The sequence below is a fragment of the Hypanus sabinus genome, chromosome 14, assembly GCF_030144855.1.
Source record: "Hypanus sabinus isolate sHypSab1 chromosome 14, sHypSab1.hap1, whole genome shotgun sequence".
In the NCBI taxonomy this organism is placed as follows: domain Eukaryota; kingdom Metazoa; phylum Chordata; class Chondrichthyes; order Myliobatiformes; family Dasyatidae; genus Hypanus; species Hypanus sabinus.
In genome coordinates, this window is record NC_082719.1 from 100,173,288 (window position 1) to 100,186,161 (window position 12,874).

The following is a 12,874-nucleotide window of genomic DNA, read 5'->3' on the forward strand; positions in this document are numbered from 1 at the left end:
ATGATTTGGGAAGACTCATTTATATTTATATTGTAACTACTGCTTATTGTAACTATTCTTTCATGTTCAGTTGAAATGTGTGTGTTTGTAATCCCATTATCTATGTATTAATCTTATTATGTTGATATTAATAATAATAATTAAAAAATTGAAAAAGAAAAGAAAATAGAGTCTGCCTATCCCTTCTTGTAAACAGCTATGGTGTTGGTTTTCCAGTCAAGTCTGTTGTTGAGGTGAACTCCTCCACCCCTACAACAACTTCTTCCTCCTAAATCAATCATCATCACCTGGGTTTTGGCCACATTCATCAGCAGGTGATTCCTTCCGCACTACTCCACAAACTTGTCCACCAGTCCTTGTACTGTGACTCCTGCCCTTCCCTGATACACCCAACCACCACAGAGTCATCAGACCAACTTTGGCAAATAATGAGACTCAGATTTCCACTGACATTTGTCTCTACCATCCCTAGCAGTGGGATCCACACACCCATCACTATCTGTGTAGAACGACTTACCTTAAAATCCCCCACTATACCTTCCTCCAAATTTAAATTATATTTTCCTCATATATTGTAAACCTTAAAATTATACCTCTTCCCATATTAGCCAGTTCCACCCTGGGGAAGCGCCTCTGGTTATCCTCTTGATCTATGCCTCTTATCATCTTGTACATCTCTATCAATTCACCTCTTATCCTTCTTCACTCCAAAGAGAAAAGCCCTAGCTTGCTCATCCATTCCTTGTAAGAAATGCTCTCCAATTCCAGGCAGGATCCTGGAAAAACTCCTCTACACCCTCTTCAAAACTTTCACATCGTTTTTACAGTACAACAAGGCAAACACAACTGATCGCAGTAATCCAAATGTGGTCGAACCAGGAATTTATCGAGCTGCAACTCACTACTAAGATATCTGGCAGGATGGAGCAACAGAGGGTTCTTGGAGTCCACATCCACAGATCCCTCCCTCTAGGTTGCCAGGCAAGTTGATAGGACGGTTAAGGTGGTGTATGGTGCGTTGACCTTCACTAATCAGGGTACTGAGTTCAAGAGCCATGAGGTAATGTCACAGCTCTATAAAACTCTGGATAGACCACACTTGGAATATTGTGTTCAGTTCTGGTCACCTCATTATAGGAAGGATGTGGAAACTTTAGAGAGGGTGCAGAAGAGATTCAACAGGATGCTGCCTGGATTAGAAATCTTGCCTTATGGGGGAAAGATTGAGCGACTTAGGGCTTTTTACTTTATGGATCAAAATAGGATGAGAGGAGACTTGACAGAGGTGTACAAGAGGATGGAAGGCGAACACGGGAGTGTAGTGTTAGCATTACCCTATTACAGTGCCAATGACCATCAATGACCATCTGCTGTAAGTAGATTGTACATTCTCCATTCTCTCCATAACTGTGTGGATTTCTTCCAGGTGCTCCGGTTTCCCACTGTCCAAAGACGAACGATTTGGTAGGTTAACTGGTCACAGCGTGTACTCATTGGGCCAGAAGGGTCTGTCACTATGCTGTATCTCTAAATAAATTAAAATTAAAAATAAATAAAGAGGTGTAGGTAGAATGGACAACCAGAGACTTTTCCCCCCAGAGTGGCAATGGCTAATACAGGGGGCATAATTTTTAAGGTGTGTGAAGGAAATTATATGCGGGGTTGTCAGCGACAGGTTTTTTTTATACATAGAGAGTGGTGGGTATTTGCAAAGTACTGCCAGGGGTTTGATAGAGGCAAATATAATTAGGGACATTTAAGAAACTCTTAGATAGGCACATGGATGAAAGAAGAAGAAGAAGAAGAAAAAAAAAGGTTGTGTTGGAGAGAAGAGTAGACTGATGTCTTCAATCAGTACCACTGGATTAAAAGAGTGGTGCTCTCTACGCTCACTCCCACAGTACTACCAGGATTTCTCCAATAATCAAATTTGCTCCTGAAGTTGGGTAAAAGTTGGAACAACATTGTGGGGTGAAGAGACTGTACTGTGCTGCACTGTTCTATGTTAGTTAACATACAGTACACTTCCAGACCAATGTTCTTCAACTTAAAAAGAAACAAAGACAGCCAGGGTTTCTGTCCTTTGTCAGTATCGGCTGACACCAGCTGAACTCGACCGGTGAGACAGAAGAAGGCTTGGATTTAATGCCTTTTGAGTTGAGTAATTTACTGATTTCTCTGTGTTTTGAACCATAGAGGATAACTTCCACTCAACTTCACTCACCCCAGCATTGAACTGCTTCCACGAGTTAAGCACTCACTTTCAAGGATTCTACATCTCATATGCTCGAAACTTATTGGTTATTATTATTTGTGCTTTCTTTTTGTATTTGCACAGTTTGTTATCTTGTCCATCTTCACTGTGTGCGATTTTCATTGGTTCCATTCTTTTCATTGTTGCTACTTAGTTACTGTGATTGCCCACAGGAAAATGAATTTCAAGGTTGTATATGATGACATATATAACACAAAAGTCTCAGGTATAAATGTACTGCTAGGCTGCCTAAGACTTTTGCATGGTACTCTATTTGCCAAAGCGCAAAAGCGCGAAAGGGTGTTGGGAATGACAAGGGTGGTGAGCCGTGAGAGGTGTGTGGGACAGGTGGCACAGAAGGAGTGCAGGCATGAAAGTGATGGCATGGGTGCCATCACCCAGCCCTGGGAAACCAGGCAAGGTCATTTGATTCCAAACAACTTGTTTATTGATCATTACAGAATGTCTCAATGGTGCTTCCCACTCCCTCTCCTCTCCTTTCCCCTTTTCCCAACCATAATTCCCCTCTCCTTGCCCCCCTCCCAATCTGCGTTCACATTAGAGACCCATATCAGAATCAGGTTTATCACTCACCTATGTCATGAAATTTGTTTTTTTTTGTGGCAGTAATACAGTGCCTAAATCTTTTGCACAGTACTGTGTATAAGATGGGGAAGGAAAAATGGAGGCGGAGTGAAGTTAAGATGACACTAAATGGAGACTCCTTTGCTTGCATCTTTGGAAACAGCTCTATTTCCATCTTTAATATCTTTATTTTTCCCTTTCAGGGTTCTTTTGAAGACCCTGACCTGGAGTTACATGTTGACTTTGGTTCTTTGCAGGAATAGAACCCGTTCTTGGGGTTTCAAGACTGTTGTTTGGCACGCCAAGGGTTCCGCCTGAGAGTCCAGCTCAGATTTGGAAACCTAAGATCTCGGCACTCTGATGACGGGCGTATTGAGGGTTGGTGTCGTCAGGGGATTGAGAAAATCTACTGCTGTGGGCCCGAAGACTCGGGATCTTTGCGATCTTCAGACACAGAGCTCAAAAAAAGCGACACAACAGACTCTTAACAACATAAACCAGCGAGTTGCTTGTTAAGTCTCCCTACTCGCTGGGAAAATGGAGACACCTTCTTCTCCCTTATTAGGGAGAGAGAGAGAACCTATGGTATGTCGAATGCGGGGTGAAACGTGAAGTCCTAGGGGTCTTTGCTGCTGCTTTGCTCACGCTTAAGTGCTTGGTGGCGGAGCCAATGCTTTTTTTTTTGCCCGTGGGGGGAGGGGGGATTGTTGCTTGTTGCCGCTTACACATGAGAGGGAGGGGGACTGGGGGGGGCGGGACTTTGGGGTAATTACATGTAACTGTCCTGCATTCTTTGGGGCACTTCTCTGTTTTCGTGGATGTTTGCGAAGAAAAATCGTTTCAGGATGTACATTGTATACATTTCTCTGACATTAAATTGGACCTTTGAACCTTTGAAAATCAAAAATCAAAAATGGAAAATCAAAGACTTACAGGCAAAAACACTGTGAAGAGAAAATTAAAAACTATTACAATGACCTGTTTATTTTTAAAAGAGTTTTCAAGTACCTGTTATTTGGTACGATGCTTCCCTGTAAGGGGTCAGGTCTTCTCCACAGATAAGAATTACATCGGGGCACCTTTCTTTGGCAACACTAACTGACATCATTTTATTAACTCCATACCTTCTGGCTTCATAATTACAAGTGACCACCAGGTGTTTTTGATGAACAGCTGAAAGAAAAAAGAGAGAAAAAATTATATTCCATGATGGAACAGCGGTGCAGACTCAATAGGCCAAATGGAGCAATTCTATTCCTATGTCTTATGGTCTTATGATTCTAAAAGATCAAGGTAGGTCAGGGTGATGTGAAGATGCTACCGGTCAAAGTAGCACCAGTGAACAATTCCTCGGGTGACATCTTCCAGATAGTCAATCATTTCAGCTTTTCTACATCTTCTACTTAGTCTTTCATCTTAATTTTGCTTTTGAAACTGTCAAAGCCTGTGACTTACATTCTGTAGTTCGATCGAGTGAGCTAGTACTCTGCTGTCCCTGAGAAAATTCCAGGAGAAACATGCAAGCACGAGCTACCATGAGGAGAAGAGACAAGACAAAGGGCCACGATCCATTAAATTTCTCACAAATTCAAGTATTGAGGTAGTTTGAAATATCAAGGAAAATGCAGAGGAGGGCCACTGGGCTTACGCTGCTGCCTCCGGAGGGCCGCTGGGTTTGAGCCTCTGCTGTCAGAAATGTATTCGAAATTCTGAGTTATGGGTTGGACTGTAGTTCATACTGGCCTCTTTCACTTCTATGTTTTTTCAAGTTCTCACCCATTCTTTTTTGTTGCTACTTATATAGTTTTCTGTATTCTATGGCTACCTGGAGAAGACATATTTCAGAATTGCATTCTGCTCACATACTGTGTTAATAAAATGAACCTTTGAGATCAGGGAAGGGGACTTGGGGATCAGTGTTCTTGTTTAGTTTTGTGTAGTGGAGGGGCGTTTGGGGAGGGGTCAATGTTCTTGTAATGTTTTGTGTGGGGGCCAGGATTTTTGGGGGTTGATGATCATGTTGTCATTCATTTTTGTGTGAGGGGGGTGGATTTGATGCTTCTCTCTTAAAAAAACTTCCATGCTCTTTCTTTGTTTCGTGGCTATCTGGAGAAGACAAATCAGAGAGCTGTATAGGGATATATATTTTGATCACAGATGAACCTTTGAACCTTTTGAACCTCTGAAATCCTAAACACAAGAGATTCTGAAGATGCTGGAAATCTTGAGCAGCACATACAAAATACTAGAGGAACTCATCCTGACCTGCTGAGAAGTAGAAATTACTTTTTCTAGACAATCATCTAAACTAGAACATAAAAGAGTTCTATGTTCTGAAAAATAAGGGGGTGCATGGTAGCATAGTCATTAGCATTACACTTTACAACACCAAGAACCTGGTTTTAATTCCCGCTGCTGCCTGTAAGGAGTTCCTTTGTTCTTCCTGTGATAGCATGGATTTTCACTGGGTGCTCCAGCTTCTGCCCACGTTCCAAAGACATACAGGTGAGTAGGTTAATTGGTCTCACGGGTGTAATTGGGAAGGTCGGGATCAATGGTCCGTAATGACCTGCTACTATGCTGTACCTCCAAATTAATAAAAGTCAGGCAGCATCTATGGAGAGGAATGAACAGTCGATATTACAAGCCGAGACCCTTCATCAGTCCTGCTGAAGGCTCTTGGCTTTCCTCCCCATCGATGATCCCTGACCTGCTGAGTTCCTCCAGTACTTTGTGTGTTGATCAGTTAAGGAGGTGGGATGAGGTAGGTATGAGGTGATTCATTTTGGATATTCAAACCAGGGTAAGGCTTCATAAGGCATTGGTCAAATCACACTTGGAATACTGTGAGCAGTTTTGGAGACCTTATCTGAGAAATGATGTGCTGGCATTGAAGAGGATCCAGTGGTGGTTCATGAGAATAATCCCAGGAATGAAAGGGTTAACATATGAGGAGCTTTCGATGGCTCTAGGCCTGAACTCACTGGAGTTTAAAAGAATGGGGCGGGGGGGGGGGGGAATCTCATTAAAACCTAACAAATATTGAAAGGCCCAGATAGAGTGGATGTGGAGAGGATGTTTCTTATAGTGGGGAAAGTCTAGGACCAGAGGGCACATCCTCAGAAAAGATGGAAGTCCCTTTAGAACAGATTTGACGAGGAGTTTTCTTAGCCAAAAAGTGGTGAATCTGTGGAATTCTCTGTTCTTATTTGTTCATTCCTCATTTATTATTGTGTTGTATAGTGAGAATATCTCCAGGGCAGGGTTTTGTACTGTGTGGAATGCAGGAAGTCTGGGAGACTTCCAGTGATGTGTCTGGAGCTGTGGCTCCGAAGAGCAGAGAGGTGAAGAGGACTGCGGTGTTGATAGGAGATTCCTTAATCAGAGGAGCAGCGATGAGATTCTGTGGGCACGATAGAGGCACCTGGATGGTATGTTGCCTCCCTGGTGCCAGGGTTGGGGATGTCTCAGATCAGGTCCATGATATTCTCAAGGGCGAAGGTGAGCAGCTAGAAGTCTTTGTACATATTTGCACCAATGACATAGGTAGACAAAGTGAGAAGGTCCTAAAGAGAGATTTTAAAGAGCAAGGTAGAAAGTTAAGAATCAGGACCTCCAGGGTACTAATTTCTGGATTGCTGCCTGTGCCAAATGCCAATGAGGGCAAGAATAGGATGATTTGATGGGTGAGTATGAGACTGAGGAACTGGTGCAGGGCACAGAGGTTCAGATTTATGGATCATTGGGAACTCTTCTGGGTAAGGTGTGACATATTCAAAAGGGAAGGGTTACACCTGAAACTAAGAGGGTTCAATATCCTTGCAGGCAGGTTCACTAGAGTTGTTTAAGTGGGTTTAAACTAATTTGGCGGGGGACAGGCATTGAAGTGATAGTGCTGAGGATGCGGTAGTTGGCTTACAGAGCCAATGTGTAGTGAGACTCCCAACAAGGAGAGGCTGACGACAGGGCAAAATTACAGTCAACATTGGAATTGCAGTTCCCATGTAAAAGGTGGACAAAATCGACAAAGGTGAATACAGGGCAAAAGATGCTATATTTGAATGAGCATAGTATATGGAATAAGGCCTCTAAACTTTGAGCAGGTACAGATTGGCAAGTATGATGCTGTAGGCATCAATGAATCATGGCTGAAAGAAGATTATAGCTGGGAGCTTAATATCCAAGCATACGCACTGCATTGAAAGGATAGGCAGGAAGGCAGAGAGGGTGGTGTGGCTCTGTTGGTAAAAAGTGAAATTAAATCATTAGAAAGAGATGACACAGGGTCAGAAGGTGTTCGATCATTGTAGAGTTAAGGAACTGCAAGGGTAAAAAGATCCTGATATACCACCCCAAACAAGGATGTGGTCTACAAGTTACAAAGGGAGATAGAAAATGCATGCCAAAAGGGCAAAGTTACAATAATCAAGAGAGATTTCAATATGCAGGTAGATTGGGAAAATCAGGGTGGTGTTGGTTTCCAAGGGGGGAGCTTCTAGAGTGCTTATGGGATGGGTTTTTAAAGCAGTTCATTATTGAGCTCATTAGGGATCAGCTATACTGGATTGGGTGTTGTGCAATGAACCAGAATTGATTAGAGAGCTTAAGGTAAAAGAAACCTCAGGGGAAAGTGATCAAATTCACCTGAAATTTGAGAAGAAGCTGAAGACAAATGTATCAGTTCTACAGTGCAGGAAAGGAAATACAGAGACATGAGAGAGGAGTTGGCCACAATTGATTGGAAAGGAACAAAGGAAGGGATGTTGGCAGAGCAGCAATGGCTGGAATTTCAGGAAGCAATTCAGAGACACCGGATATATAAATCCCTAAAAGGAAGAAGTATTCTAAAGGCAAGATGACACAACCATGTCTAACAAGGTATATGAAAGTCAGCATAAAAGCCAAAGGCATATGGTATGATAGAACAAAAATTTGTGGGAAGCTTTTAAATACCAACAAATGGCAACTAAAAAATGTCATTTGGAAGATAAAGATGAAATATGCAAGTAAGCTAGCCGATAATATTAAAGAGGATACCAAAAGTGTCTTAAGATACATAAAATGTAAAAGAGAGGTGAGAGTGGATATCGGACTGCTGGAAAATGATACTGGAGAGGTAGTAACGGGGGAACAAGGAAATGCCAGATGAACTGAGTAAGTATTTTGCCTAAGTCTTTACTGTGGAAGACACTAGCAGTATGATGGAAGTTCCAGGTGTCAGGGGTCATGAAGTGTGTGAAGTCACCATTACTACAGAGAAGGTTCTTCAGAAACTGAAAGATCTAAAGGCAGATAAATCACCTGGACTAGATTGTGTACACCCCAGGGTTCTGAAAAATGCAGCTAAAGACATTGTAGAGCACTAATAATGATCTTTTAAGAATTACTAGATTCTGGAAAGGTTCCAAAAGACTGGAAATTACAAATGTCACTCCACTCTTCAAGAAGGGAGAGAGGAAGAAGAAAGGAAATTATAGGCCAGTTTCTCTGACTTCTGTGGTTGGGCAGATGAAGACGTTGGAGTCGATTGTTAAGGATGTGGTTTCAGGGCACATGAAAAAATCAAGGGAAACTCTGGCCTGACAAATCTTTTGGAATTCTTTGAAGAAATATTAAGCAGGATAGACAAAAGAGAATTGGTTGACATTGAGTACTTGGATTTTCAGAAGGTTTTTGATAAGATACCATACATGAAGCTGCTTAACAAGCTATGAGTCCATGGTATTGCAGGAAAGATAATGCAGTGGGCGATTGGCAGGAAGCAAAGAGTGGGAATAAAGGATGCCTTTTCTGGTTGGCTGCAGGAGATTAGCAGTATTGTACAGGGGTCTGTGTTGGGATTGCTTCTTTTTACATCATATGTTAATGATTTGGATGATGGAATTGATGGCTTTGTTGCAAAGTTTGCAGATGATACAAAGATAGGTGGAGGGATAGGTAGTTTTGAGGAAGTAGAGACACTACAGAAGGACTAAGACAGTTTAGATAAATGAGCAAATAAGTGACGGATAGAATACAGTGTCAGGAAGTGTATGGTCATTCACTTTGGTAGGAGAAATGGAAGGGTTGACTATTTTCTAAATGGAGAAAAAATACAAAAATCTGAGGATTTGTGAGTCCTCGTGCAGGATTCTCTTAAAGTTAATTTTCAGTTTGAGCCTGTGCTGACGAAAACAAATGCGATGTTACCATTCATATCAAGAAGACTAGAATATAAAAGCAAGGATGTAATGTTGAAACTTTATAAAGCACTGATGAGGCCTCACTTGGTGTATTGGGAGCAGTTTTGGGCCCCTCATCTTAGGAAGAATGTGATGAAACTGGCGAGGGTTCAAAGGATGTTCGTGAAACTGATTCCAGGATTGAACAGCTTGTCATATGAAAAGCATTTGATGACTCTGGGCCTGTTTTCACTGGAATTTAGAAGAGTGAGGGGTGACCTAAAACCTATTGAATGGTGAAAGACCTTGATAAGAATGGATGTCTTATATTTAAATCAGAGGTCAATAGGTTCTTTTTAGTCAGGGTGTCAGAGGCAAGGCAGGAGAATGGGGTTGGGAGGGAAATAGATTACGTCTGATGAAATGATGGGCTTAACGTCCAAATTCTGCTCCTATATCTTATGGTAAGACCTATACAGTAACTAACAGGGCATTAAGGAGAGTCATTTAACAGAGGGATCTGGGAATATAAGTGAAAGCAGACGCACAAATAGACAGGGTAGAGAAGGTAGTGTTTTGCAAGCTGGCTTTCATCAGTCAGGGCACTGAGTTTCGGAAAAGGGATGTTCTGCTGCAAATATACAAGCTATTGCTGAGACCACTCTTGTAGTGCTGTGTACAGTTTTGGACACCCTGTTTTAGGAAAGACATTGTCAAGGTGGAAAAGAGATTTTACCAGATGCTGCCTGGACTAGAGGGCCAGAGTTACAGGGACCTTTATTCCTTGCATTGTGGGAGAACGAGAGGTGGGCTCATGAAGCTTATAACAGCATGAGGCATTCGGCTAAGATGGAATGTCATTGTATTTTCCCCAGGGTTAGGCACAGATACAAGACAAGAAGGGAGAGATCAGAATCAGAATTAGGTTTAGTATCACCAGCATATGGTGCAAGATCTGTTGTTACGTGGTAACAGTACATTGCAACACGTAATAATAAAAAAAACGTAAATTGCACAACGTGGTGGGGTGGAGATGTGCCTCTACAAAATGAGTTGCGAGGTGTTCCTTCACTCTGCTAGCCTGCAGGTCACCCTTCGGCAAGATGTAGCATCTGCTTAAATTCCCCACCCAGATCAGGGTCACGTGAAGCCATGGGAGCAGGTGGCGGATGGTCGTATGAGCAGCTGGTGCATATCACAAGTCCGAGTTTTATGACCACTGACACCAGACAGACAATCTCCAAAGAGCATCGATAATGGCTGGGGTCATCCATGTTGTAAAGACATTGTCCAGAAGAAGGCAATGGCAAACTACTTCTGTAGAAAAATTTGCCAGGAACAGCTATGGCCATGGAAAGACAGTGATCACATGTCATAGGACACAGCACATAACATACATATTTTTCAAATGTTAAATCAAGTAAGGAGTGAGTGATAGATTATTTTAAAAAATACCTTTAGACAATGTTGCTTACTGTATTGACTATGGCTGTAACTGTAGATTTCAGCTGTAGCAACATAAAATTTGATGGTTTTCATCGGAGCTGCCTTCTTAATGCATTCCATTGAGTTGCTTTCTTAATAGCACCTCCAGAAATATATTTAAAAGAAAACTGAGAGGTATGTTGTTTACACAAAGGGTAAATAAGATGCCAGAGGAAGTGGTTGAGGCATGTAGACCTGCTAGGTTTAAGAGACATTTGGATAGATACATGGAGGAGAAGGGTTTGGAGGCTTGTGTGCTGAATAAGGGCAACTGGGAGCAGCAGAGAGGACGCTGTGCTCGGCCTGGGCCATTTAGGCCTCAGAGACTGCCATGCTGTACTATTCTATAACAGTTCCAGACCAGTGATATTCTTACCAACAGAGACATCAAGTGCACTTGCTACAATTAATGCATCACAGTTTCTGATATATAACATGAGACATTCCATTTAAAAATGACAAAAAATGTTCAGGTACCCAAAGGCATTCCTCGGTATTCAGGATGCTGCATTGTTTCCACCTGAGCGTAGAAGCAATCGAGATCAATATGCACAATTACCCTGAATCCCTGGAGATCAGCAGCTTGAAAAACATCTTTATAACAATTGCCTGAAAGAGAAAAACAAAACATCCAATGGAGGACTCCAAATCTGAAAAGAAGATTTTATTTTTCTTTGAGATCAAGGCCTGCAAGGTGATGTTGCAGCTCATTAAAACCCTTGTCTTATTGTGTCTGAGGAACTGGTGCAGAGGGCATGGTTTCAGATTTCTGGTTCATTGGGATCTCTTCTGGGGAAGGTATGACCTGTAAGAAAAAGGTGGCTTACACCTGAACTCAAGGGGTACCAATGTTCTTGCCAACAGGTTTGCAAGAGCTGTTGGGTGAAGACTTAAACTAATTTGGCAGGGCACTGGAGTGGTAGGGCTGAGGATGGGGCAATTGGTATACAGGTAGTGTGGCGTGAGACTGAGTAAGGACAGGCAGATGATAGGGCAGAATTGCAGTCGGTGGGAAGAATTGAACTGTAACATGGGGGGGGGGGGGAATCAGAAGGATTGATGAATACTGAACTGAAGACATTATGAATAGGAATTTCTTTAGCCAGAGGGTGGTGAATCTGTGGAATTCATTGCCATAGGTGGCTGTGGAGGCCAAGTCATTGGGTATATTTAAGGCAGAGGTTGGTAGGTTCTTGATTAGTCAGGTCATCAAAGGTTATGGGGAGAAGGCAAAAGAATGGGGTTGAGAAGAATAATAAATAGGCCATGATAGAATGGCAGAGCAGATGATGGGCCAAATGGCCTAATTCTGCACCAATGTCTTATGGACTGAGGAAACACCACCAATTTCATCTCCTGTGTGTCACTGAGAACTGCCATGTTTGTTAAATGCCAAAACCGTTTAACTTGTTTGCCTCACCAAAGATGCTTCAAAAAACTGGTCATCTCTTGTTATCACTGGAGTGGAGGATCACCTGAAGGATGAATTTTGTACTTCAGAGGGTGCAAAGGTGATTTACCAGGATGCTGCCTGGATTAGAGAGCATGTCTTATGAGGAAAAGTTGAGCAATCTAGGGCTTTTCTCTTTGTAGCAAAGGAGGTGGAGAGGCAACGTGCGAGAGGTGTACAAGATGATAAGAGTATAGCCAGAGACTTCTTCCCAGGTTGGAAATGCCAATTATGAATGGGCATAATATTAAGGTGATTAGATGAAAATATAGGTGGGGGGGATGTCAGAGGTAGGTTCTTTTAAAAAAAAAGAGAACAGTGAGTGCATGGAACACACTGCCAGGGGAGATGGTAAAGGCAGCTACATTAGAGACATTTCGGAGACTCTTAAAAAGGCTGATAGAAAAATGAAGGGCTATATGTGAGGGAAGAATTAGATTGATGTTGGAGTAGGTTAAAGGAAGGCTGAAAGACCTTTCTTCTCAAGGTTAATGGTAGGGGTCTTTGGCATGAAAAAGGTTGGCAAAGTTTATCTAAGTGCCACTTGTATGACAGTATTGTATCTGCTCCACCATCTCTATCAGTGCATTTCAAGCCCCTGCTGTGTAATTTCCCCCCCTCACCTTAAATCTATGTCCTCTGGAACATGATATTCCAACGTAGGAAAGACTGGCGGTCTACACGATCTCTGCCTCTCAATTTTACATAGTTCCATCTGATTGCCCCTCAGACTGACCCTCCAGAGAAACTGAACCTTGTAGCTGCTATTCTCTTAAATCCTGACAACATCCTGGTGATGCTGTTTTGCAAATTTTTCAACCCTCCACATCTTTCAAACAGAATTGCACACAGCTTATTCTAACGTAGAGGTTGTCTCGCATGTTCCATCTTACGGCCATGTGCTCAATTGGTAAATTGCCATATGAACTGTCATACAGT

The 12,874-nt window shown here is 42.3% G+C and overlaps 1 protein-coding gene across 2 annotated transcripts in view; it reads right to left on the reverse strand.

The window, feature by feature from the left end:
• poli (polymerase (DNA directed) iota) overlaps positions 1–12,874 on the reverse strand; it is a 69,544-nt gene that overhangs the window by 37,204 nt on the left and 19,466 nt on the right. For both annotated transcript variants that reach the window (XM_059989716.1, XM_059989717.1), the window contains exons 2-3: positions 10,963–11,094; positions 3,848–4,012 (exon numbers count right to left, since the gene is read on the reverse strand). In XM_059989716.1, coding sequence (XP_059845699.1) covers positions 3,848–4,012; positions 10,963–11,094 — 297 coding nt within the window. The remainder of the gene's footprint in view (positions 1–3,847; positions 4,013–10,962; positions 11,095–12,874) is intronic.